The 27,759-nt window shown below is 36.5% G+C and overlaps 3 protein-coding genes across 5 annotated transcripts in view; 1 reads left to right on the plus strand and 2 right to left on the minus strand.

The window, feature by feature from the left end:
* TFB1M (transcription factor B1, mitochondrial) lies at window positions 1–26,087 on the plus strand. Of its 3 annotated transcripts, none has more exons than XM_008496896.2 (8): window positions 1–135; window positions 1,181–1,335; window positions 2,143–2,294; window positions 6,088–6,196; window positions 8,030–8,181; window positions 12,009–12,128; window positions 22,348–22,475; window positions 25,121–25,888. In XM_008496896.2, the coding sequence occupies exons 1-8, from the start codon at window positions 128–130 to the stop codon at window positions 25,383–25,385; spliced, it is 1,089 nt and encodes a 362-aa protein (XP_008495118.2). In that variant the 5' UTR covers window positions 1–127; the 3' UTR covers window positions 25,386–25,888. The 3 variants fall into 3 exon arrangements, with proteins under 3 accessions (XP_008495118.2, XP_030303665.1, XP_030303666.1); XM_030447805.1 differs by having other exon boundaries at window positions 3–119; window positions 25,121–26,087; XM_030447806.1 differs by lacking the exon at window positions 1–135 and adding an exon at window positions 268–693.
* CLDN20 (claudin 20) lies at window positions 15,989–16,648 on the minus strand. Its single transcript, XM_008496895.2, has one exon. It carries the CDS (start codon window positions 16,646–16,648, stop codon window positions 15,989–15,991), a length of 660 nt encoding a protein of 219 aa, XP_008495117.2.
* The window catches only part of TIAM2 (T cell lymphoma invasion and metastasis 2), a 136,191-nt gene continuing 134,348 nt past the window's right edge, over window positions 25,917–27,759 (minus strand). Inside the window, exon 27 of the mRNA XM_030447803.1 lies at window positions 25,917–27,274. Within this exon, the coding sequence (XP_030303663.1) occupies window positions 26,634–27,274 (641 nt within the window). The 3' untranslated portion in view covers window positions 25,917–26,633. The remainder of the gene's footprint in view (window positions 27,275–27,759) is intronic.

A 27,759-nucleotide genomic window follows, 5' to 3' on the forward strand; every position in this document is an offset into this window, starting at 1 on the left:
TGCGCGGAACACCTTCCGCAGAGCCAATCAACGCGCGGAACCTGGGCCGCGAGGTGCCCGGACAGCCGAGAGCCCCTTCCTCTCCCTTTCCCTTTCCGGGTCAGCTCCCGCTCCGCACCGTAAGGAAATGCCGGGGTGCTGCTCTGCGGGGCAAGGGGGGGAAGGGGAGCAAAGGGAGCGCTGCCGCCTAGTGCCTTCGCTAAGCCCCCTGCGGCGGCACCCCGCCTTCTCCTCCTCCTTTGGGCACGCTGACCTGCTCCGCGCACGCGTAGCCGCCCGCATTCCCTACCCCCTCCCCTCGGACACAGGGAGCATGCGCCCTGCGGCGCCGTTCCTCGGTCGGGGCCTGTTCCCGGGGTGCTTATGGCACTGAGCCTGAGGCGCGATCCTGGGCTGTGGCCGTGCTCACGGTGGCGGTGGCCGTGCTCACGGTGGTAGGAGCCGTGCTTGGCCAGCGACCCCTCAGCAGCTGTCAAATGGCGGCTGTGCTGCACGTCCGTCTCCCGTCCGCTGGTGTGACCACGCCGCGGCTTTGGCCCCGTCAGTCCCTGTCATGGGGTCCCTAAGAGTGAAAGTGTTGAGGGCGGTATCTCCTCTGGAAGCCCGCAGAAAGCATTAGGTTTCTGAGGCAGGCCCCGACACCCAGCCCGGCTTGGCCCCTGGTGGTGAAACTGGTTCCTGAGGGGAGTAATGGTGAGGTGGTGGGAGTAGAGGGGTGAAACATTCTGTCCTGTCGTGCTGAAAAAGATTTATTTTTTGAATCAGGTAATGCTACTCTTTACACTTGGGATTCCTCTCCATCTCTGCTTAGAAAAGCAGATGATGAGTTTGCAAAAAAATTTAATTCTTAAGGGGCACTAGTTAAATATCTTTATGTGATGCTGTGAATTCAAGTAGGTTATCTGTTATAATTTTTTTGTTCTAAACTAATGAAGCTTGATGCTCAGCATTGTCAGAGACTGTTTTACCTGAGGTTTTGGCAAAGATGCAAAAGGAGATGTGCCCAAATCACCCAAACACTTAAAAACACCACATAAAATAGTAAAAACACTGGTTCAAAATTTAAGCACTTGCGTAATGGTTTGTAAACCATATCTCAGTTTGTATATTTAGTAGTGGTTTTAATGTTAAGTATATTAGAATTGTATATACTGGAATCATCCATTCAATGTCTCTCTAGGAGGAAGGAACAAGTTTTGCTTATGGCTGCTCCAGGAAAGGTGGCAGCTTTCCGTCTGCCTCCCCTGCCAACTGTTGGAGAGATTATTAAGCTTTTTCGCCTTAAAGCCCAGAAACAGCTTTCTCAGAACTTTCTACTGGATTTGCGATTGACAGGTTAAGTATTTTATTCTGATATTTTTAGCTACTATAAGACATGTATCCTGATTTTCTTCTGAATCAAGATTCTAGCTAAGGAGGTAATGTTTGCTTGACAATATTTGTAAAACAAGTGGTAGCTCAATGGTAGACCTTTAAAGACCTCTTTTTAAAGTAGTTTTAGTTTTGAAAAAATTAATTTCGCTTGTAAATTTCTAGAAAATGTTGCTCTTTATAAGTTATAGAGTAATTTTTAGGATGAAACTATATTCCTTTATAAAATATATTGATTGAAAAGCAAAAATACAAGGCTTGGTTGTTCTTCTACCATCCAGGTACTGTTATAGTTTATAAATCTGATTTTAAAATGAGTGGGGTTTTTTAGATTATTATGTATCATAGAAAGTACTGGAACTCTGCATCTTTTTTGAGGCTTAAATTTCCTTGGAAAAGAGATACTGTAGTGCAATACTGTTATAAACGTAAGTAGTGATACTTCAGGACATTGAATACAAGTATTTGCTGGAGAATTGTTCTGCTAGTTTAAAGAATAAAAATATCTTTGTATCCAGTCTGCAATGGCTAGCAGTGAAAATTAAAGGCATTAAACTGAAACTAGACTTTTTGAAACAGTTGAGCTTATCTTGTATGAAACAAATGTAAATTCTGTGCAGACTAGCAGGTGTGTGATCATTTAACTGGGATGTGTCACTGTGTCTGTGCTGAGATAAGCACGCTTGTGCTTCCACAATAAACAATGAGTTTATCTTAGAGAGCTGGATCTTTTGGAGAATAAAGACTTACTATGTTCTTTGTGCCTTGCAGACAAGATAGTGAGACAAGCTGGCAACCTGAAAAATGCCCATGTTTGTGAAGTGGGCCCTGGGCCAGGAGGAATTACCAGATCCATTCTCAGTGCTGGTGTTGAAGAGCTCCTTTTAATAGAAAAAGATGCTCGTTTTATTCCAGGATTACAGGTACCATCTGGAGAATTGTTTGTATAAATACATCCATGACTCTGAATAAGAACATTTTAAGAATACAGAAAGATTCCAAGTGTTCTATTGAGGTCTCATAATTGAAAATAGGTTTGCTTCCTTGGCCAAAATTGGAGCTATCATTTGCTTAAAGATGAAAACACAGTAAAGCTATTAATTTCTCCTGCTTTTTTATATGTCTGTTCCTTTAAATACCTGCAGTCTCTTCAGGACCTGAGCCTGCAACTGAACTGAGGCTGAAGCCTCATTTTCAGGTTGAGATGTTTCAGGTGCTTTAAAAGTCTATCCATACAGGTGGAATAGTGTTTCAAGACTGAATGTAATGTCTTTTATTCCTGTTTTTCACTTTAATCCTAATAATTATACTTATGAAACTGTAAACATGTATCTACAGTTAATATAGTTCAATGTGGATTAACACCCAGATATAGCAGAAGAAAGCAAGCATTTATTTTATGTTTCCAAGAGAGCCTAATCTTTAACCTATGTTCCTTTCTTTCTGTGCTTGATAGAAGTTCACAAGTCATTGTGCCATTTTTTCAAATACTATCTACTTGTGTTTCTATTAAGTTTCCATGTTTATAGAATTTGGCTATATCAATCTAGTAAGACAAACAGAGCCCCAAATCTCTTCAGATTCCTTGTTTTCTTGTTGCCTCTTCAACCTCAAATTGTAGCAATTTAAAGGGATTTCCTTATATTGTACTGTCGTCTGTAGTAAAACAACAGTGAAAATAAATAGTAGAGAACATTTGGGAACTGATACCATCTCTGTAGGGCAATAATAATGTAAGATACAAATGAAACTGCATGTATCCTAAATGTGAGTACACGTGTAACTGTCGTTGTAGGGTTACCCATTGCCAGTTTTTAGAATGACAACTTATGAAAAATTTGTTTTCACTTCTTTTGAGTGGTAGAAAGTCTGCATTTTTGTTTTAGATTATAAAAACTGTTAGGTATTGGAGGGAATTTGAGATGAAGTGATATTTAGTGTAGTTAACACAGCATTAGAAGTATTTTGACATTTTTTCTTCCAAAACATAGCCACTACAACAAATGTCTATAAAAAAAGTATACTTTTCATGTCTATAATTAGCATTTGGTATGTAATTATCTTTACTTGCCAAGTGTATTAATGTTAGTTACTATTTTTAATTAGCAACCTCCTCACAGTAGGAATAAATTTATGAATGATGTTATTGAATAGAAGAATGCCATAACTCAATAACAGTGGATGTGAATGAACAAGACATATGTCACAACCATTGTTGCTAAATCTGAAATTGTTGTTTTTTACCTCCAAGTAAGATGGTGTGTAAGAGAATGAATCTTTCTTTTGGCATAATATGGAGTTGTAATAACTAATTTTTTTTTACTGGTTTCCCATTAAAAGCTCTGTCAAAATGCTTAGAAAAAGTTGAAGATTTGAATGACAGAAAATTTCATTAAAATAACAATTGGGGACTATTACTTTAAAATGTCTCTTTAAATGCTTATAAAGTCACTGCTGTAAACTGCTGTGAATTTTTCATTAACTGTTTTTCAAGCTGTGGGCTCTATCACAGAGCTGAAGTGGGGATCCTCTTTACTGCAAAAATGAAATACAGTGAAGAACATATGTGTAAAGAGTAACAGTTGACACAAGCTGAGAGTCTTGTCAGTTCTGTCTGGCTCTTAAAGATTCACAACCTTCCTATGCCATATGCCTTAAATATTTGTTAGACTGCAAAGATTTCTGAGGAGAGAAAGAGCACTCTCATCCAGAGAATGGAAGTAAATATAATTGTTCCAGGAATACAATTTCATTTGTTAAACTATGCCCTTTATGCTTTCTTCGTGTCCTTTTGGCTGTGTGTACAGAACAAGATGATTGTAAGCTGGAGAATCACTTGGCTTGTGCTTGGTGCTCAAGAGCTTTTGGAACTGTGTTAGCTGCACATATGCCTTAAAATGAAGAAAGTTTCAGTGAGTTTCTCAGTCTGTTTCAGACTTGAAATACACAACTGACTTTCTGCTCACAAATTAAGGGCAGTTCTCAATTATGGAAGTGTGATATTCAAAAAAACCCAAACTCCTCTTGACATGAAACTATTACTAAAATACAGTAATATTGGATTAACATGTTAATCATCCATTATTGTGTAGGGATTTGTCTGCTTCCTCTTACGCTATTTTCTAAATTTATTGATCTTACATTATCTTTCATCCTGTTATAGCTGTGTTACTATATGTGAGACTACTAGTCTCAGTAATTAGTTGGAAAAAAAAAAAAGGGGGTTAGGTATGGCTCTCATTTACATTTGAGTAAATCAGTAGTTTTCAGCTGATTTTTCAGCTGATTTTTCAGCTGATCAGTATATTTCATCTGAGCTACTCCAGAATAGCAAAACTGTAACAACAGCAAAACTGCAGCTTCAAAGAAAGATTTGACAAATTAGTAAATTTTTATTCTGTATAATTGCTAGTGTAATGCTGAGAAATCCATTAAGTGTTTTGAGTTGATGTTAGTTTTATTTTTTTCTCCTTGGAAATAATTGCATTTAAAACATGTAGGGTCACTTGATTTTTTTTTTTTTTTATTAGTACTGTACACAAAATTTAGCTATTTTGATGGTATAAATCCCACTTTTACTCAAAAAAACCCAAACCAAGCAAACAAAAAAACCACATGCAAATATTTTGTGACCAATGTGAGAAAGAAGCACTTTCCTATGGCTCAGAGGCCTGTAAAAGGTGTTTGTACCTCTGAGCACATAAACATGATTCAGATTGAAAGTAGAGCTAACAAAGGTGACAAGTTTATTTCAGCAGTTAAACTACTAGCACTTAACTTCTTATAGATTTGGATTTCTGTGCAAAAGCAAAACTGTTATTTATTTAAAGTATTTTTCTTTACTATGACTTAGGAACAATTCATATCCCCAAATATCATCTTTGTAAATGTTGACTTCGCTTTTGAATGGTGCTGTTTGTCCATAGTGTCATTCTGTAAGAGAAAACAATAATACAACACTAAAAGCTTCACTAATTTTCATTTTATAAACTGACACCAGAAGTGGTCATCAAAGGTTCTGAGTTTGCATTTCAGCTTTTACTAAATTCTAGATAAGCTGCAGAAGTGGGATAGAGAAGTTGACTACGAAGTGATTTTGCAATGTCTAAAAAGACAGATTTTCTAGACTTTATCCGTTGCTACTGTACTCATTCCCTCATTTTTGGGAACTCCTTGGTTTCTAATGGTGTGAATTCAGAGTACTGCAGAGACTTTTTTTCCCCTTTTTAAATCTAAAACTAAAAATTACTTTGTATTTCTGCTGCCTTGTATCACTTACGGCTAAAATTGGATAATGGGCCCTACAGCTGTGGGTAAGACAGAATAAACAACATGAGCCACCAGTAATGGAACTAAAAAATTTTAAAAATCTGATGCTTGCATTGTTACTTAAATCAGGTGGGGTCCTGTTAGTGGCCTTGGGGCTTTTTCATTATCCATATTGAAGTGGCTCTTAGCAATCTTACCATGTTTAAAATCCCTATTAAGTATTCCACAGCTGTGAGTAGTATATATAGAGAATCACACATTAAAATTTTTGTTGGTGTTTGCTGTTTGAAAGTAAATGCTCACTAATAGTATGCTCAATTTTAAATGCTATTGTGCCTTTTTTTATACTGAAGTTAAATATATAGTAATAGCTTCATTCCTGCTGTGGCTGGAACTGGAAATCAGTTTGGTTAATACTGTGAATTCTGCTTTCTTGCTTACAAACAGATGTTATCTGAAGCAGCTCCAGGAAAAGTGCGCATTGTTCATGGAGATATCCTGACATACAAGATGGAGAAGGCTTTTCCAAAGCACTTAAAAAAGAACTGGGAGGATGGTTAGTATTTCAGTTTGGCTTATTTCATTTTTAAGACTTTTGAGTTAGTCTTAAGTGTGATGATACAGTTGTAGTTCATACAGTGCTGGTGTTACTCTCTTTGGTACATTTTGAAGGTAAGGAGGGGGACAAACTGACTTAGAATCATAGAATCGACTGGGTTGGAAGGGACCTCAGAGATCATCAAGTCCAACCCTTGATCCACTACTGCTGCAGTTACCAGACCATGGCACTGAGTGTCACATCCAGTCTCTTTTTAAATATCTCCAGGGATGGAGAATCCACTACTTCCGTGGGCAGCCCATTCCAATGCCTGATCACCCTCTCGTTAAAGAAGTTCTTTCTTTACTTCCTTTCCAGAAGGAAACAGAGAATCATCCTCTTCTGAGGCAAAACAGTCTGTCACATTGTCAGAGTCATTGTGACATTTACCTTAGTCAACATCAAACAGCTTTGCAGTTATTAACCTTAGAGTGTCTTGACTGTACAGTAAAGACTCTTGGAAGGTATAAAAGCAATCTGAATGGTATACTTTCTTCCTAGCTTCTTCCTATTGTTTTGAAACCTGAGATTCTGTAGGACTTGATTTCACCTCCCTTTTAAAACATGTAATACTATTATATAAACCTAAGATGACCTCCCATGTCCCTTTTCTAATTTCTTCATTTAAGTAATTGCAGTGCCTTAGGAACAGTAAACTGCTTTCTGACTTAGAACATAAAAGATCATACAACATTCACATTCACCTTGAAAAATTCCATGTGTGTTTGCCTCATTGCAAAATATAAGTGCTTCACAAAACAGAACTATGAGCAAATGCATATTGGAAGGTGTAGTGCAGTTTTTAAAATTTTACCATTCTTGAGCATACATGTAAGTCATTGTAGCTGGAGATGCCTAATAAGAGGTAAGATACAACTACTAAGAGATAAGATACTCTTTCTGTGTTACTGCTGTATGAAAATCTGAAAGGTTGGTGGGTTTCAGGAAGAAACTTGGCCTTCTTTGATACATGCGTAATATCACAAATATGCTAGAAATAGCAGAGCTCAGAAATGCATAAGAATTGTGTGTGAAAACCAGCTTGAATTTTGTATTATCATTGCCTATTTGTGTTGCTCAGAGTATAGTATCTAAGGAACAACACACTTGCTTTTGTTTCCTCTGCTTCTATTGCACTGCAGCTTAGACATAAGGATCCCTGCTAATTTAATGAATTAAATGCCTGCTTTCTCTTCTGCAACACATACATACTGATATGGTACATAATTGAACCATACGTTACACTTCTTATTAAATTAATTTGTACTTTAAGACTTGTTGATTTCCAAGGGTTCTATACAGAAGAGCTCTACCCAGGTTGACTAAAGTGGTTGTTTTGGGGATTAGGCTGGCTCAGTAAAATGCCTCTAGGATGAAGGTGTTGGACAGAAAGATGAGTGTGGCTGTTCACTATCTAACTAACAGTCATAGTTTAAAATAATAGAAACACTTAATAGTTTTGCTGTTGTGTCATTTTTGCTATCCTGGAGTAGCTCAACTGAAATCTACTGATGAGCTGAAAGATCAGCTGAAGACTACTAATTTATTCAAATGTAAATGAGAACCATACCTAACCCCTTTTTTTCCCAACTAAATACTGAGACTAGTAACACAGTTTTGTCAGTTTAAGTCAAATATAAATGGGAAGGCATAATTTTGGTGTGGCATGATAAAGATTGGTTAAGTTTTTTAATTCTAGATTGATCTGTTGTCTTTCTTACATGTATATTCAGGGCAAAATCTTATCTAAAACTTTTTGACAGTTGCTTTTCTTCCATCAAATGTTAACAGAGCCACCAAATATACATATCATTGGGAATCTGCCCTTCAGTGTTTCAACTCCTCTAATCATCAAATGGCTTGCAAATGTTTCCAAAAAGGATGGACCTTTTATATATGGCAGGACACAGATGACATTAACTTTTCAGAAGGAAGTTGCAGAGGTAAGATATTAGTGTTTTCCTAAAATTTTAGAGATGCTAAACTGAAAAAAAAAAATCACCTTCAACCTTTTGCTTAAAAGTACAAAACCAATCTTACTTGGTTCTGAGAGGAAAGATTTGGCTCAAATTTTAGTTTGTGTGGCTGTAAAATGTGGATATAATTTTGAGTTAATCATCTGCTCTGATCATTTCTCAGTACATATATTTTATTTTTTTTAATTTGTTATGAAGGGATTAATTTCCTTGAGGTACTTTATTTGTTTCTGGTCTGATTTTCTCAACATGAATAGATTCCACTGTATTCTTCTGTTTTTAAGTATCTCTTTTGTCACATTCATTCATGCACCAAATCATCTTTTGTTCAGAAGAACAAAACAGTTTGTTTTTCCTTACCTTTCAGTCATCTCAAGAAATACACTAATATTATTTTCTTTGCCCAATGAATTAAAAATAATTTATTTTAAAATACAACTTCCTTGAAATAAGGAAAAATGGAAGGGTAGCATTATTTCCAGTTGTGATTAAATGTGTGGAACACAGGATATGTTTATCAAGACCACAGAAACTGGCTTTTTTAAATTCAGCTCGTGATCAGAATTATTAATGGATTGCTTCCAGTCTTGTGTGTAAAAAAGTATAACATGAATTCTGTCACAGCAAGTCCAGGAGCAAATTGAGATTTTACTTTGTCTCAAAAGCTAGATTACCAAAGAAGTCTAAACTGATCTGATATGTAGCAGTGTTAATTGTAGAGCAGGTTGACTTACTCCACAATTCTTTCTGACTTTACAGTTTATTTCTGGTGCCATTGCATTAAGCATATCTTAACATGGAAGCTGGAAGACTTTTTGCTTTTGCTTTTTTTTATGAAAGCTGCATGGCTTCTTACCAACACCTCAGTGTGGCTTCTTTATGAGCATCTTACTCTTAAAAAAAAAATGAATTCCATATCAGTCTGAAAACTGGATTTCAGTCTAATTACTCAGAGTTCATAAATACCTGCTTTTCCGTGTGCAACCTAGATGTGTTTCTAGTAGGAAAATTTTGCTGTGCTTTTTTCAGTCAGTAACTTAGTAATACTATATATTCAAGTGGGATGCCTGCTGAAATTCTGGGGGGTCATAGAAAACCATATTGTGCTGTCATCACCCTAGTCCTGGTCAAAATTAAGACAAGTACTGCAGCATTTCCAGTAGGTGGCTCTAGGTGTCCCCTCACCAGGGACAGACATTTAGTGTGACATAAATTAGATTTCTTAGTTCAGTTCTCATGTGGTTTCAGGCATTAAAAATCCAGATCTGTTTTCTTCGTGTCATTTGAGATTAGACCTTGCTGCAAAGTATGGCCAATGGACTATGATGTAAAATGCAAAGTGTTGATGGGCAAGATGAAAAGTTTTGTGACAGCAGGGAAAAAGGTGGCTTAGCACTGTGTGAGAGCATAAATACTCTCTGTACTTTCTACAGCTGTAACCAGCTGCCTATGCCATTGGTGACATGCAGGTTATAGTGCTTCTGCATCCAGCATAGCTCAACGAGATGCAAAATAGCATGCACTTGTAAGTTCCTTGTACAGATATCCACAGCAGTAAAAATGATTCTTTTACGTGTTCTGTTACTTAGTGGATAAGAATTTTCACCTTGCCCCAAATTCTTCAGGTTCATCTCAAATCTGCTACCATTAAAATGAGTTGTATTTCAGTTTAAATAGAGCAATCTTTGTCAGTTTCCAATTTTGAGTAAAACTGTTCAGAGTGAATAGTTTGACTGAATTGTTGCCAACATGATCTGCAAGCCAGAAGGTGGGGTGCTAAACTGTTTGAAATCTAGAAGGCAGGCACATTTGAAGAGCAGAAAAAAAGTTTTGTATCTAACACTGTTGTCTATTTAGGACACCAGGCAAAAGGTTCTAATAAAGTGGAAAAAGCTCAGATTTTTGAGCAGCAAACAAAAGAATTACTGTTATATTTTCATAACTGGTATACTTAAAATATAAATATTCGTGTTCTAAAGGAAAAGTTGTTTTCCAGAAAGTGGCTTGTCTACTAAAATGTGTTTAATATTCCTTTCTGTGCCTAGCTTTGCCAGTCTGATTCTGCATACAGGTTAATTCCTGTGGCAGATTTTAGAGATTTCTTAATAATGAGGGTTTAATATGCATTTATGAAAGGTACAGTGGCGTGGTATAGTTTGCCGAAGAACAAAACAAGTAATTGTTTTGTTTGTGTCATTGAGAGTGGTTGATAGTGAGCAGCATCAAACAGGACGTGAAGTGCCACCTTGGTTGTATTCCAGGTTAGGCTTCAGAATCCTTTTTTTGTGCCTTCCTAGAATTTTAATAGCAGATGCAAATATGTTCCTACTTAACTAAACTCAAGCATGGTTTTCTTAGTGCAGTTTAAGATGCTATCCATACTTTAAAATTAAGATCAAAGAAAATTTTGATAATTGACAGGTAAAAACCTACAAAATCAGGCCAGGTTGCAGAAATATCTGCACAAACTTTTTTAGCAGGGCCTGTTGCTATAGGACAAGGAGTAATAATTTTAAACTAAAAGGAAGTAGATTCAGACTAGAGATAAGGAAGATACTTTTCTTTACAATGCAACACTGGGACAAGTTGTCTATAGACCTGGTGTCTATAGACCCTACAGCACAGAGGGTTGGACTAGGTAACCTTTAAAAGTCCCTTCCAAACCAAACTATTTTATGGATCTATTCTGCGAGTATATTCTCAGCATTTTTGTGTTCCTTGAGCAGTGACATTCACAGGTATGTTCTTCTTGGTGTGGTTGAAGATGTTACTGCCTAGAAGTGGATGTTGTTGAGTTTATCCTTTCTGAAGCTGAAAAACAAGAACTGTTTTTGTAGGAAGCAAAGACTGGCTTGTTTGAATTGTCATTGGCAGGGCTACAAACGTTGTCATTAGGTCTGTTTCATTTCTACTTCAGAAGTTAAGGAAGTGCACATCTGATTGAATTGTTAGACTTCATAGCCTGGATTTTTTCAGAGAATAATGGTTGTGGATAGATTTTTTTAAATGGGTTTCCTTTGAAACAATAATGAAGGTACATTCAAATGTTGATGTAGGAAAAAAAAATCACTGAGCTTTAATTTTGAAAAATTGTTGAAAAGGTTTTATTTACTCTATGCTAATACTTTATCTGCATTTCAGGAGAGTTGTTTAAATATAATCTACAACTTCAGCAATAGGTTTTATTTTATTTTTTTGGGACAGTTTTAATAAGCATGGCAGTATTTCATAAGTAAAATTTTCATCTGAGGTTAGATGAGGTACAGATGTTATCATATTTGCAAATTTGTTTTAATTTTTAATTTTTTTAATAAGGTGTAGTGGTAAAATAGGAATAGGAATCTTCCAAGTTCTATTTCTGCATAGCTTGTGTAATGTCTTTTGCTGTCCAAAACTTGAGTCCTTTCTTTACATCTAAATCTTGGTTTTGCTAGCAAAACACACAGAACATGTTTCTTGCCAGGCAACAAACTGCAGAAAACCTTTGTTTGTCTAGGCCAGTTTTTATATAGTCTTTGTAAGAAATTTCCTGAGAAAACCAGAAAATTATTATGTTTTTAAGTATTAAATGCCCTTACTGTTAGGTATTTATAAATTTATGTAAAGTAGACCCAGCTTCCTTGCATGTATTGTAAGGGTAGATGACACAATAATGAATCTTAACAATTGATTGTTTTGGGTGTTTTTTTGTTTATTATTATTTGCCTTTGATTACACTGAAAATGAAGCTTTAATGTAACTGATCACTTGATCAGTTTGTTTTCACTGATCTGCATGTTTTGAATCTTCAATAGAGGCTTATAGCTAATCCAGGAGGCAAGCAACGTTGCAGACTGTCCGTCATGTCTCAGCATCTCTGCACTGTTGAAAACTGTTTCGTAATTCCAGGTGAAGCCTTTGTTCCAAAACCAGAGGTGAGTTTTTATGTGTTTCTTTGTTTTTTGGTTGTCAGTCAAGCAGTGTACCTGATTTTGAGTAAGGAGCACAGGTAGCTGCTTTAGCTTCGTGTCTCCATACCACAAAATGGGGTGATGTGATATTCTTGTAAAAGGAGCATACTTGCTTCAAGAAGAAACTTTTATTTTTGGTTCCTCAGAACTTGACTTTGACCTGCAAGCCTATCTGCAGAATCAGTGTCCTTCTTTGGGTGTTTCTGAAAAGAGAGATGAGGATTTAATGACAAGATAGTCTGCTAGGATTGTACCTTTTATGGAAATCCTGCTGGTATACAGTTTGGATTTATAAACAGTTTGGGAATTGTGCCTAGAAAATTTGATGGGTCTTTTGAGAGACTGTAATAAATACAGCTTTTAATTTGTCATCCTTCTCAAAGGTCTGTCATTTTACTCTGTATATAATCTTTACATTTCACCCCACTCATCTTTAGCATGTTTAACTCCCTCCTCTTTGCTGTAGCACTTTGTCACATGCATCCTACTGCCTGTTTAAAAAAGTAAAGATCTTCCTCCTATTTGTTCTTGAGTCAGTAGAGAAGAACAAGCTCTTTGCTGTCCTTTTATCTACTGCCACTTTTTCTCATTAATAGCCATTATGATTACAGGAACTGAGAATTAATAAATTAAATTGCTTTTTGGACAATGTGCCTGATACTAAGTGGGGCCTGAATGCATGGTAAATCTGCTGTTCCAGAAAAGAACTTGGAGCTTTTGCAAGTTCCTCCTAAACTTTGCTTATTTGCTCAGTTCACCAATACATCTCTCTTCTCCATTATCACAGTCAGTTTCTTGGTCTTTTTACTCCTCAGGATAATCTCTTGAGAACCTTTGGGAGGTAGTTCTCTCATCACACTCTATTTTAAGGCCTCTATCTGGGCATATTCTGATGATGATTTAAAATTCTCATTAGTGTTTTTTAAGCAGGTATCTGTTTCAACATGTTAAATTAATGGTCGTGACAGCAGTCTGTTGTGAGGAAAAATGGCTGTGCTGAAGGTACCTTATTTTTTGCTATCTGGTTTTGGGTTGTGGAGTTTTTATTTCCAGCCTCCTAGCTGAATGAAGAATACATTTAGGATGTCATCTCACTGTTAAATGTGTGAAATAGTGTTCAGAAAGGCCAAAGTTCCAGTTCTGTGGTGGTGGTTTCTCAGTGATGGATACAGTTTGAGGACACAGTAGAGCTAATATGATCAAAAGTCTTGTGCATACTGTGTCAGAATTAGGAAGCTATAGCTGACATTCCCATTTTCCTGTACTGAAAAGGCCACAGTTGACTGAGAGAGGTGTAATTCATAGAATTGTGACAAATGTGTAAGCAAATTGTAGTCAGCTGGTTCTCTGTTGAATAAAAAAGGCACTACTGCTAAAGGCAACTATATTTTCATTTAATGCATTTTTTTTGAGTTAAAACAAGTATTGCTGATACTGCAAAAGCAGAAAGTACACATTTTTCAGACAGACCTGGCATTTGTTCTCACTGGTTTTTGTTTCCTTTATATTCCTGGTGTAGATTGATCTGGTTTATTTGTCTTTTAGCCATAGACTGACTTGTGGTTTTAGGTATTACCATTGCTGATAGAATCTTTGTTTTCCTGGAAAGTTCTTGCCTCATATTATGAATGAAGTAGCTCAGTGCTTGATTTTTGTTTCATCACTATATGAAAAAGTTCATGTACTTCCATATACAGTTCTAGGAAGAAAAAATACGCTGTTTATGTGACTGGTGAATGCAATTACTACCTTTTTATTATGCTCTCCTATAAAAACACCTTTGCTTCTTATTTTGCTAATGTCAGTTTTAATTCACATACCTAGCAATGATCACAGCTCAGTGTTGTGTTAAGCCCGCTACTAAAGGTAGAGGTGCATGTTTTGGGGAATGAGTCATTTACCTCATTTTTGCCATGAAATTGCTTCAACAATACCTGTGAATGCTGAGACATAAAAGACTCTTGGTTTATGGAATAGAATGGTGCTGCACAGCATTTTATCTAAGCAAAGAAAATGTGGCATTTTGGTCCTTGTGAAGCCTGTGAAGTACTTAATAACTGCTGGTACAAGCATCAGAAATAGTGAAAAACAAGCTTCTTGATGAATAGACAGGGTACTCAAAATGTGTAACAGTAGTAATATAAACAAGACATAATTCCATTCTACATATATTAAATTAAAAGACTCTTTACATATTAGATGCATAGAGCATTTTCCTTCCTTGCTGGCTGTAACAGAAGATCCTACTTTTCCCAACAAGCTATACATATAACATTAAGGCCCCTTCATAATATTTTAGTGAATTTTGGGCTAATATTGTGGAAAATTAAAGTTTTATGTAAATGTACAAAATAAATAGTGATTGGTTTTGTTGAAAGACTCATTCAGCATTATCATAATCCTGAATTTAAAGACCTGTAGCCCATTTCTCAATTCCCTTACCTGTGCTGGTAAATTAACATCATTTTGCTTTTTGTTTAGGGAAGCATTTAGAAAAAACATACTCTGTCAATGACCAGTAGAAAACAAAATCTGTGTATTGAAAACAAAGGTTCTAAGGGATCTAAGATTATAAATCAAAGAGGATTAAGAAAATTAATTTAAATTAAGAAACTGTCTCTTTAGCACCACTGTATATTACATTTTACAGTAATAGAATACATTGGAGTGGTCCTGAAATAAACCCTACTGAAAAAATTAAAAACTTGCAAATTTGTTTTAGAATGCGGGGAACATAGAAGACAGTAAATGATAGCTGTATTATTTTACCTGTTAAAAGCTACTTTGAGCCAGTATAAGCCAGAACACATCCAGAGTTTTCTGTAACATAATTAGTTTTATCCATACATTGTTAGCTTGTATCCTATGTGTTACAGTTTGAAGGCGATTTCATAGTCATGGTTACATTTCTGGTGTTGCATTTGTCCTCAAATCTTACATTCATTGTGTACTGACAGATCAGTAGCAATTGCTGAATGCCTGGTAGGCATTTCTTTAACAATAATATATGAAGCCCACAGCAGGTGGCCGTTTGGGGTGGGAGAGAGATTTTTGGCAGCATCTGAATGGTACTGCTGATTCTTCAGCCTGATATGCAGAATATACAATGCAGCTAAGGTTTGGAGCTAGGGGCTTTTGTTGTGAGCTGGTTTGGGTTATTTTGTTTTTTCTTGTTTTGGCTGGTTGGTTTTGTGAGGTTGTGTGGTATGTGTTTGTGGGGTTTTTTGTTTGGGTTTTTTTGTGTGGTTTTTTTGGGGGGGGTTTTCTTTTTTTAAATCTAGTTAGAAAGGCAAATGAGAACTGAAAATGAAAGGCAGATACCTGTTTTTACTTAAAACCATTGAACTGGGCATCTTGGACAGAGCGTTGTGGAGTTGTTTGGTTTTCTTTTTTCCTTGCATTGTAATTATGAGATAGAAGTATAAAATACACTATAAAACATTAAAAGCATAATAGCCTGATTTGCTAAATAGAAAACTTTTTAAGCATCTATGCTGTAATAAGCCATTAGTACCCTTACTGTGCTGTCCCATCAGTACCTTAATTGTACTGTCAGTTATGTTGGAAAGTTGTTCCTTTTTCTCCAATAGATGTTGGAAGTCAAAGCCAATTATTTGAAAATCCATCCAAGAAGTACTCTTGTAGCAGATATAAGCAGAGTTTCCTACTTCATTCTTTTTGTGGATGCTGCTATAAACAAAATATTTTGCTTAAACATAATAGCAACACAGATCTAAGAGAAGCTAAGTGCTATGTTATACCTTCTTTGAAGCAGTCAAACTATACTTTGCACACAAAACAAAACCACCTCGATGGATACATATTTAAACGTAGTCCTTTAGGTTGTAGCCTGTGTTGCTCTCCTGCTCAGTGGATGAGAAACGGTGCTGTTTTGGAGGGCAAATCCATGCTCCTGGCTGCTTTTTAAAACAGGAAGTGCAAAAGATCACACCAGCAATAAGCAGAAACCCAGATGAAATGAATCCTACATAAACTGCTCCTCCTGGTTCATGTTTACTGCTCTCTGGAATGGTCTGGTCCAGAAAATTTGAAATAATTTCTCTTGTGTACCAGGATGTAGGTACTAATCCAAAGATTCCGGCAAGAACGAAGCAGATTCCTCCACCAAAACAAGCGTGGCTTTTGCTGGCAGTGTCCCCTCCCAACTTTGTGCATTTCATTCCAACTGTAGTGATGCAGATCCCAAAGGCTGATAGGATACAGGACAGTACCATGGTGGTCCGTGCAGCCTGGATGTAGATGGGGAGAGAGAGAACGGAGTATTTCAGGGTACAGCTAAACATCCCAGTGCTGTACCATGTGCAGTCCATCCAAAGTCCTTGCATCTGTGTTATAGCTGTTATGATATTTGAACCAACATCTGCATTTACCTTCCAGTTTGGCAGTAAAGTGGCTGTGATATCTCCAAAAACACCAAACAAAGCCAGAATAAAAGCAAAGAACTGCAGACTTGCTGATGCCATGATGATTATCTGCTGTCACCTTTTGTCTGCCTGTTCCTCTCGTAAATGAGTGTAACTGGTTGGTAGCTTTGTAGCCAAGGCTGTAGCCCTTTGTAATAGGGAGGAAGCAAGGGGGAGGAGAAGTGCAGGAGAGAGAGAAAAAGAAATCAGCAAACACAAAAAAGCTTGCATTTAAAATTAGAGCTATCTTAATGAATATGTGAACATGACCCAGCAGCAGATGAGAGCAGCTGAACAGCTGTACACAAGGTACTTGAACATAAATAATGGCAAATGGACAGTGTTTTAGAATTGCATAAAAGAAGAAGCTGCTGCCCTTTCATGTGTGATTGCAAGCCATCAAGCAAAACCTTATTTTACTGGAGTTGTTTTGGTAATAGTATACAGATTGCAGGCTTACTAGACAAGTATACATTATAAATGAATGCTAGAAACTTGCAAATTAGAAGCCATGGAGGTATAACGCTGTGGTAGAAAATACATTGTACTCTTCAGGTGCCTTTTTTGTGTGTTGATGGTTGCAGACAGCTCTGGTTGACTATTATATAACTGTGAACGTTGATAATATTTTGTTTAAAATATAGTTAAATGTAACACTTAAGTTAAATACTGTCTATTCTTTTGTTTACTATCTTATGAAATGCTATGGTTTTGAAGGAGAATAATACTGAATTTATTTTTTGCAGTGCTTTCACAATTAAGCCATATCACATTTCTAAATAATTATTTGATTTTCAGTAAAAGATTCTCATTCCTTGACTTAGAGCAGTAGTATTGAGCAAGTCATAAGAGTAGGGTTGGCTTTTGTCTATAAAATAAAATACTGGGTTTGACACTGATACGGAATAACTCAATTGTGTAAGTGCATTTATTTTAATCAGTCACTTACCTGCCTGAAATAATTTGCAAATTTGCTACAAAGTGGCAGTTTAAAAATTAATTTAAAAACCCTCCCTGCCATTCTTGCATAAAGAGTCAAATTTCCTTTGACAGATGAGAACATTTTAGGCAGTATGATAACAGCATCTGGCAAAACAGAGCTGTTGCTGTTACGTCAGCTGGACTGTTGTGATACCAGATGAATTAAAAATGGTATGAAACCTCTGTGATGAGGATTAGAAATGGTGTCCTGGCTTCTGAAAGGGGGTGTGTAACTGGCAGGTTTTGTCTTTTATCCAAGTGATAGAAGGGTGGTCCTCACTCTGCATTATGCTTTCAAAGCTATTCTATATATGAACAATACTAGAACTTTATCCCCTGTTATAATTGCTCTTCAATAAAGTCAAAATAAGTGAAACATATTATCTGTAGCATAGTGCTGGCATTTCAGTTCATTATACATCAGACAAGGTTTTGATCAACGTGTATTCTAACAGTCCTTAGTGGTATTACATAAGAAGTAGTCCTCTAATTTTTATATTTTACTTACTTCTGGTTATTGTCCAAGACTGTGCTAACTCTATCCAGCATGTACATATTAAAATTGTGGTAGTTAAGGTGAGATTATTAAAAGCTACTGATTTTAAGAATCTTATTTCAAAGACCAGCCTGTTTCCAAATCCCTTCAGTTTGTTCAGGCTGTGAAGGGTCACTTCGGCAAGTACATATCATTCTCTGTATCAGGCCCAGGGAAAGATGGCTTAGCTTCCTTTTACAGAAGGAACTGACACATCTGGATACCTCAAAACTTGTGATTCAAAAGATTATTCTGAAATAGCTAATTAGGATATGGAGTCAGCTTTTTCATTGCTTTTTTAAAATTTCTGCATATAGAAGTATGCAAACATAAATGCAAACAACTGCAAATGGTAGTTATATTTAATGGGATGGACCAAATTAAAAGCATGATTAATTCAAGTATAAGTATAATATAATAAATATAATAAAGATTACAGTTAAGTTTCATTTTTCTGTAGCACTTACTGCTGGATGTGAGGTCAGAGATGTTTTCTTCACTGTAGATGTCCTGGAAAAATGTAGTTTCTCTTGAATGGCACTATCCCTTCTCATATAAAACTACATTGGCATGTATTAACAAATTTCTTGGAATGTTGTTTTCTCTTCTCTGCAGCAAGTGCATTACTGCTGTTTGTTTCCTCTGTTAGTTCCATCTACCCGAGAATAAAGGAGTACTTTGTTTAATGAGTTTTGTTTGACAAACACTCAGTAAGGGAAAGCAAAGAGATTATGGAGAAAAACACATGAAGGCCTTTAGTCCTAAATACATAATGATATCCAGATTCTATAATAAAAACTGTATGAATGATTAAAAGGAGGAAAATGTGAACAATCCAGAAACTCTGTAGGTTTATGGATTTGGGGATAGGCAGGGAGGGGGTGAGTGTAGGAGGGTGTAGGATTCGTTTAAGTTGAACTGAGAACTAGAGGATTTTGTCGTTTGTGGGTTGTTTGTGGGTTTGGTTTTTTATCCCAGATAATCTTACTAGGAGTTTAAATTTCCTAAGAAAGAACTATGCAACCTATTTTGGTTCATAATTGGAACAGCAGGACATTTCTATTCAAGTACAGGTTTTGTTTATTCTTGATAGCCTTAGTCTTCAGTAGGTAATCCTTGTTACTTTTGTCTGAGTCTGTATAAAAGAATGAAGAATAAAGCTGTTAAAAGGCTTATATGGTAACTGTAGCACATGGGAGAAGTGGCCTTAAGAACTTGGTGTGTGAAATCATGAAGTTAAGAGAAAAGTCTTGCTGATTGTAGCTGTGAACTATCCAGATGTTCTGCACCTGTGTTCTGTTTGAGAGCCCATTGTGAATGGAGTGAAGTTATTACAAAACTGTTCCTAAACAGGAGTTAGATTATTGCTATTAGCACCGTGGCACAGTTATTTTCTGCTGGAAGTGAACCAAAATGAAAACCTTAAACTGGAACAAGATTGCTACAAGATAGGGATATCTGGTGTTACACCTAACATTTGTAACACATGAAATCCTGGCACTGAACACTTAACTGGTGGAAGTGCTGGCTTAGAAGTATTTCAGTAGGTTCTCAAGCAGTTTGTTTTAATGAAGTTGTAGTATGTTCTGCTGAGGTTTCAGTTCCCTATGAGTAAATTAGAGCTTGAAAATGGGTGTGTGGGTTTGCTTTCAATACAGCTGTATTGTAAGATACATGGATTGCCCACCATGAGACTTTTATTGTCAATAATTAGTAAAAATTGTCTCATTTCAGCTTATTCTGATTTAGAGTGTTGATTTAATCAGCAAGACAGCAGACTTCTCTGACTTAAATTGTATTCTGTCCTGTGTTTCTCCTACCCTACCATAACATAAACCTTTATTGTACAGATACACTAGAACAGCAAGGGGGAATAATTGCTCTACTATTGACAGTTCAGGGACATCAGCTGAGTAATTTACTATTTATTATTTTGTAAGAAATATTGTTTTGTAAATATTTCTAACATGGTGGGAAAAGAAAGCTCCTGTTACTAATAAAATTATCAGCAAATAAACTTATGTACATTAGGTATTCTTGTGTACTAGATTGGCTTTCATAATTCTACCCTGTTTTATACATATTAAAAAGGTTCAGGAAAAATAACTTGTATAATTTTAAAGGAGTGGCCAATTACAAGTGGAAAGCTTCCCCCTGTTATCTGTTGCTATAGTAACCCAGCAGCTTTCTTGAGGTCCAAAGAAAACAGCGTCTAGAATGGAACAAATGCTGAGAAGTGCTGTGTTTTGTTTCAGAAGCAGAAATTATTGCCCACAGGCCTTAAGACTGTAAATTGAGCTGGTTTTCTCTTAAATCATACACTACATCTTGACTGCATTCATTGTTTTTATTTTGCTTTCCTTTTGTTAAAGATGGTTTCAACTCCCACAGAGCCCTCTATCTCACTTACAAGCAGTTCAACAAAATTGAGGTGATGAGCTGATCCTAAATGGTCTCTGGTGGTTTTCTTATCCCTGATTTTGTGGGGGAAGTATAGGCAATTATACACATGTGTAAATAAGCCCTTAGTATTTTTTTTACATGGAGTTGGTTGGTTATGCAGACTGTTTGCCCTTTTCAAAAGGAAACTTTTTTGAGACTGTAACACACGTTTTTGCTGCAGTCCTGTGGTGTTTGTGAGAGGTAGTAGTGGCAAAATTAGAAGCTATCAGCACTTGGGAAAGTCAGGAACTGCTTTGGGAAATACATTTAAGCAAAACCAGTACCTCTACTGTTGAAGTAGTTGTACAGACTAGATATAGTAGCCAGCTGAGTTCTTACCACTGAAAATACAACATGGGTAGATGACATCTTTATGCTAGGAGAGTATGTCCACATCAATGCTTACTGTGAGTTAATTGGTTATTTTTTGAAAAGCCACAAACTTAGAGCAATTTTGATTAGTACAGTACAAAATTCCTCTCATTTTTTGAAGTACTCTGTTGCTATGTGTTTTCTCTAACAATTGATAGACTTGAAGTGTGCTTAGAACAGAAGCTGTTCTTCAGTCTGAATGTATCTTTTATTTCAGTCAGAAGTAGCATGTCTTCAATTTAATGTCATGTAGATTCTGTTCTATAAATGCTAGTACTGATTTTCAGATGTTTTTAAAAATTGGATGATTGTCCATCATATCAGAAGACTTTGTTCATAAGAGGCTGAATATTTTTAAAAGTCTGACACTTAAATTTTTGTAGCTATTCAGTAGCAGTATTTGTACAAATTGCTAAAATTTTAAGTGTTTTGCTCCACAGAATGTATCTAGTGTTAATATCTAGTTTGGAAGATTAATTGCTTTATTTGATATTCTGAAGAACTGAAATTTAGCCCAGCCTGTATTTTGTAATTCTGAAGTCTGGATTCAGGTCATTTCTGTATAATACATTATCTCTATAGTTTTAGGATATATTTTGTTTCATGTGTAGATATGTGTACATTGGAGGAATGATGTTACTTCATTATTTTTTCAGACACGGGGAAAGCAACTGTTCTGTGAACCAAGCTGATTTTAACACATAAGAGTATAAAATAAGTTTAAAATAAAAATCTTTGTAGAATCATTCAAATGTAATTTTCCATGACCTGTGATATGCAGTATAAATACAGACCATATGGCCACCTGCAAACTTGTCTACCATTCCTTTAAATAAAGTAGAATTTAAAAATCTTAATATACAGAAAAGCAATTCCTCGGCTACCTTTTTAGAAAAGCCTTAGAGCAATAGAAAACATACAGGGAATGGGTTTAATTTCTGCTTATAATACCAATTTTCTCCAGTTGCCCTTCAGCCTGTATATTGGATATTGTCTAATTTTGTATATTATATCAGAATTGTCTTGTGGAAGGATCTGAAGAAAGAAGTGCTAATTGCTTCACAGATTACATAGAAGTTGTTCCAGATAGAGGAAGTGCCATGGGGAAAAATGTTCCAAGCAGTAATGGCATGTGAACTAATTGGAAATATGTATATAACTAAGACAGGCTGAAGTCCTGAGGGCCTTGAAATATAAGCCAGATTTTTATATTCAAATACTGTGACATCAGTCACTGCACAGCTGTGTTACCTGTCACAATAATGTCTTCCTGTGTTCTGCCTTTTTCCTTATGTCTAGCTGGTTAACACATAATAGAAATAGTAGAATATAATAGAATACAATATAGAATTATATAATAAGAATATAATAGAAATAATGTGTCTCAGAGGAAAAGATGTATTCAGATTTATCTTTCTTTTCTGTATAGGTGGATGTGGCCGTGGTGCATCTCACTCCATTGGTTCAACCAAAGATAGAGCAGCCATTCGAGCTAGTAGAAAAAGTGGTTCGAAGTGTTTTTCAATTCAGAAGAAAATATTGCTTCCGTGGAATCGAGTAAGGATCTTTTATGCAGAGTTTTCAGATAATGTTTTTGTCAATGTGTCAGCTACTGAATCAGTTAGCACTTGTAGCTATGCATTTCCTTTTATTCCTCCTATCTTAAATTCGTCATCATAGTTCATGAGATCTTTCAAATTCAGAATGGTTTCTGGGGATAAAAGTGTGAGATTAATTTCTTTCTACTGTAATAATTATTGTGCATTTGTGTAGTTTATGTTGTTAAAATTACTAGGATAAGCTAGTGATCTTTTCAATTGTTTGTCTCAGAAACAAACAACAAAACAAAAAAAAAACAAGAAAAAACAAAACCCCCCACAAAAACTACAAAAAATAACCCACCAGCAAAAACTGACCATAAAAACTATGGTATTTGTTGGTTCAGTTAAAATATGAAAGTCTTAGAATTCAGAACCAAAGGAGGCAGAATGTCATCTGTGAGAAATTTTACTTATTTGTGGATAATATAAAAAAGCCAAATTGTTGTTTCTGTGCTTGCCCTTTTATTGAGCTCTTACTGACTTTATTTAAAGATCCCCATGTCTTACTGAGAGAATTTACTAGTTTCTCAAACTGACTGAAGAAACCTGCAATTTTTTTTTGCCAAGGATCCTGTTGAGACTCCAGCATAGCCACTTGTCTGATTTGGTATGGGGGAAACCCAGCATTCAGCATTGTAGAGTGTATGACAGAGCTGCTGTTAGGGTCACACTGCTGCAGCTTGGGATAGCTGAGTTCTATTGGACATTATTTTGGCCCTGATGCAGTCTAGAATTAGAGTGGATCTCACCTTATTACAAGCCTTGTATGCCACGATTTTAAAGGTGAAGATAGAATTTTTTTCTCTACTTTTAGTTTTTTTGCTTGAGCCAGTGAATGCCATTGCTGTCTGGGATACAAACGATTGACCTAAAAATGAGTATCCACTTGCCTGTATTTTGAATATGCATTTAGAGGAGGTTAGAAAATTAATTATCTGACCTCTAAATAGGTTTGTATTTGATTTACAGAGCTGATTGCTTGGTTTTTGGTTTTTTTGTCTCTTTGGTGAAAGAGCAGATTCAGTTGATAATGTAAGCAAAAGGTACACACAATCAGCTTATCTATATTACATAGAGTATTAAAAAAAAAAAAAGCAAAACAACTATTATATAATCTCAAATTGCTGATATCAGTGCTGGATTCTTTTGAGGCGAACAGGGGGAACCTGAACTTTTGGACATCATGTATGCCCTAGCAGCTTATCATACTTTAGCCTCTAGTGTGCAGCTAACAAATGCAATCCTCTTAATTGTTTGGCTGACCTGAAAAGAATAGCAAGTGTGGTATACAGTAAGTCTAAGTTTGTTATAAGGTATTTATCTGTCTGTTATGTACACTGTATAAAAACAAGGTAGTAGAATCAGTTTATGTTTGTGTGTAAATTTGGGGATGAGAGCCATGGCTAAGAGTAAACTATTAAGTCTGTAAAGAAAAATGCTGTAGTTTGCATTGCCCTTTGTGGACACTTATAAGATGGTTCATTGTCTGTATATAAAATGGTTCCAGGGACAGCTTTAAACAACCAAATCAAAGGAGAGAGTAACTTAAGCAAGGATTTATAAAAAAAAAAAAAAAAAAAAGAAAAGAATGATCCACTTCAGCCTTGCTGACCCTGATGCTGAACTGCAGAACTTTTTGACCAAGGTCTTGAATAGCACATACTTCAGGTTGTTCCCAGAAGTTCCACCCTTCCCTTGTTATTTTAAATCTGCTCTCAACTTTGTATTCTGGCTGCCCACCAACAGCCAACTATCACTTATTTATACAAAGCCTTTTGATTACCTTGTCCAGCCAACCTGCAAAACACAGCTGGTGGCTTGGGGGAGTATTACTGTTACTAGATACACAACAATTTTAGGTCAATGTATGACAGAGGCAGATCATTTGAAAATTTGGACATCCACATCAACCATGTGCAAATTTTCTGCTTTCCTGACCTGTAGGCTGAGCACTGCTGCTAATAAGAGCTGGTGAGCTAGTACTTCAAGTAGTTTTGAGATTTGTAATATGCATTTTGGCAAGACCTTAAAAAATTCATTTGAACTGACTGTTCACAGACAGTCAAACCAAAGCATTTATGATGTAGCTAGATTCTCTCCAATTACCCAAGTTTTAATGTGAACAGTGACTGAGCTGAAAACAAAATCTAGGATTCCTGGCACGTTGTCCACATTCCAAAAATTATTAAGTGACCAGTTAAATACTTCTTTCCTCCTTTTTTTGGGGGGGGTGGGTTTGTTTTTTTTTTAATCCAAGTTAGAGTGTTAATGACAAGTGATAACAGTATCTTCTCCATTGGAATGAAACACTTACTCCGCCTGTAAGAAACTCATTTGGTTGGGATCTGATCTGTTTTGCACAGTGTAATCTGTTGTTGCTCTACAGATATGAGGCTGATTCTAAAACGTTTCTGTGGCTGTATCCATGCCCAAACTCTTGATCATGTTAGCAAACATGAACACACATGCACATGTTTAATGTACAGTGTATGTTATTTGCTCTCCTCTCTTGTTATAATTTGCATTTGCAGAAAAAGGACCCTTAGGTGTTTCCATGTCTGAATTGTTTGAATTTATTTATCTTCTGCCCACACCGTTTAGGACCTTGTTTCCTGAAAGTGGACGTTTGAAAAGAACAGAGCAGCTGATGATGACAGCAAATGTTGACCCAACTCTGCGTCCTTTTCAGCTCTCCATGTCACAGTTTAGAAATCTCTGCAATACATACAAGAAAATGTGTGATGAAGACCCGAGTCTTTTTGTGTACAATCACAGAGAAGAACTGAGGCAAAAGAAGAAAACTAAAAAGGGTTCGCTTAAAAGTACCAATCAACCCAAACAGACTGATGAAGAAAATCAGCTTTAATAGCTGTAATCAGCAGCAGACTGCTTTTTAAAAAAAAAAAAATTTAACTCCTGGATTGAGAGTGTTGATTAAGTAAAAGGAGGTTTATATATTCCTGCATCTGTGCAGGTATGGAAGAAATACTTTTGAGAAAGTGGTGGAGAGAGAGAGGACCTTCCCATTTTATTTATTTGTTCCATTCAGCTGTAAATGAAAGTGAAGTAAAAGTCCATTTACAAGGCGCCTGCAGGTTCTTTTTACTTCAGAGAAATGGTTGGAACACATACCAACAACAAGGTTTGTTGTGAAACATGTCATTAAAATGATATACTTCTGAAGTAACTGAGGTTTGTATGAAAGTGCATTACTGAAATGCAAGAAAAATACCACTTTTCATACTTCTGGATGTAAGACTGATAGGTTTTTTGTGCTCCTTTTAGCCTGGAATGTCCTACTGTGCAGAGTAATTCAGAAAACAAAAGCCAAAACTCTTGTGTAAGTATACTGAAGGGACAGGCTTAAAGGAGGATAAAGTGGCCAGTTTGCCTCAAAGTCTACTAATACTCTCCTCATTTATGCACAAGCAAAGAATTTGGGATTTAAAGCTCCAACAAGACAAGCAGGATGATAAAAAGTAGAAAACATGGCTAAGTACAATACTTGTCCTTTACTGTACAGGCTGGTAGAGGAAATAAAAAATACAGTCAAATAAAAGATTACAGGCCAAGCTTTGTTTTTGTATTTACACATATGTATAAAGTATAAACAGCATCTTGAAACTTACAAAAATGAAATTTCTGCACTATTGTGCACTAAACCACAGTAAAATAACTTAATTCTGCTTTAAATAAAGCAAAAATGAAAACCAAAGAAATAAAATGCCCAAGGTATTGAAAAATCCATCTTGCAATGCTACTTTCCATTGTAATCCCCTCCTGTCCCTCACTAACACCTTTTCTGCTTTACTTAAAATACTAATGAGGCCATCCTTTCCTTCCTCTCCCCAAGAACACTACATCATTGTAATAACTGCTTGAAAGGGATGAGCTAATTTACAGACCTTGGCCAACTTAATCTAGTTTTGATCCACAATAAATTAAAATAACTTAAGAATCCTTTACAGCTGTTTTTGTGGAAAAAAATGTATTAGTGCACAAAATCAGATAGTTTTCCTGCAGCTTCCATGAATTTACTAGTTTTAAAGCAAAATAAGTTTGATGAATTTTATGTGGACTTCAAATGAATATTTTAAATACAGTGCTTAGCAATCTAGGATTTCCCATGCCTCTCCACAGCTTCATAAAAACAGTCCTCATTAACTACAGATGTTAAACTCTGGACACTAAATTCTCTCTCTAAAATAGAGTTCAGATCCAGGTTTGCAGCATCAGAGTGGCTGTCAAGGGACTGGTGACGTTCTTGCATTGCCATTAAAGTTCCTCTGTTACGTTTTGTGCTGTTGCCTTTTCTCTTCACAGGGCAGAAGTGGCCACGCACCAGCTTTGGGTGCTCTCCTGTCTCAAAGCCATCTCCTTCCTCATTTTTAGCAGCCTGGTCCCTTTCAGAGTCAGTACTTGGTTCCTCTGAAATCTTCAGCCGCTGGAACTGTATTTCAATATCTTTTGTAGGACTGGCCTTCTTTAGGCTCTGATAGTCATCATCATCATCATCATCACTGAGAATATCAGATTCTTTGACAAGAACATTGGAGAAGTCAGATGCACAGCTCTCTTTCTTGGGAGATGATGAGTTTTTGGGCTCCTGTATGCTCTCGGTGGTGTGGCAGCTGCTGCTCTGTGTGCTGCTGCTCAGGCTGCACTCATCAGAGTCCTGGAAGGTGCCTTTCCCTGGGTCACCGTTCCACTCGCTGCTGGATGAATTCTTCAGTACCTTCAAGGACCTTGTGGAAGCTGTGCAGAGGAAGCAGGCAGGCTTATTTTTTTTTCAGCAAACATCAGCTGTTTATACTGTCTGTCTCAATAGCCCACTTACAGTTATGCTGAACACTCTCTCGTTTGATAATCATCCCAGGTCAGATGTGTCAACATTCTAATACCCACAGCGCGATCCCATGCCAGAGCTTTCATTCCACCTACCCCAGGGCTATCTGCTTGCTTTCATGTGAAATATATACAAAATCCTTTAAAAATTGCAATAGGATTTACACACATCTGCAGGAAAGCAAGATTGATTCAGGCACCTCCGGCACTGGGGGGGGGGCCCAGGCTGTAGGCGGGAGCTGAACTGTCCCAGTTCCAGTGATGTTAAAGGGATTTTATGGACAACTGAACCAATGGAGAACTTGAAAAACTAGTAGCTATTCATTTACCTAAAATGTCAAAGCCTGTACTTAATTGAAGTTATCTGCTGGGATGCAGATTTAGTGCATTGGAAG

The sequence above is a fragment of the Calypte anna genome, chromosome 3 (assembly GCF_003957555.1).
Source record: "Calypte anna isolate BGI_N300 chromosome 3, bCalAnn1_v1.p, whole genome shotgun sequence".
Classification (NCBI taxonomy): Eukaryota; Metazoa; Chordata; class Aves; order Apodiformes; family Trochilidae; genus Calypte; species Calypte anna.

Coding starts and splice junctions, on each gene's coding strand:
- TFB1M (XM_008496896.2), top strand. Junction 2,295..6,087: donor GTTTTATTCCAGGATTACAG/GTACCATCTGGA, acceptor GCTTACAAACAG/ATGTTATCTGAAGCAGCTCC. Junction 22,476..25,120: donor TATTGCTTCCGTGGAATCGA/GTAAGGATCTTT, acceptor CACACCGTTTAG/GACCTTGTTTCCTGAAAGTG.
- CLDN20 (XM_008496895.2), bottom strand. CDS start 16,648: ATGGCATCAGCAAGTCTGCAGTTCTTTGCTTTTATTCTGGCTTTGTTT.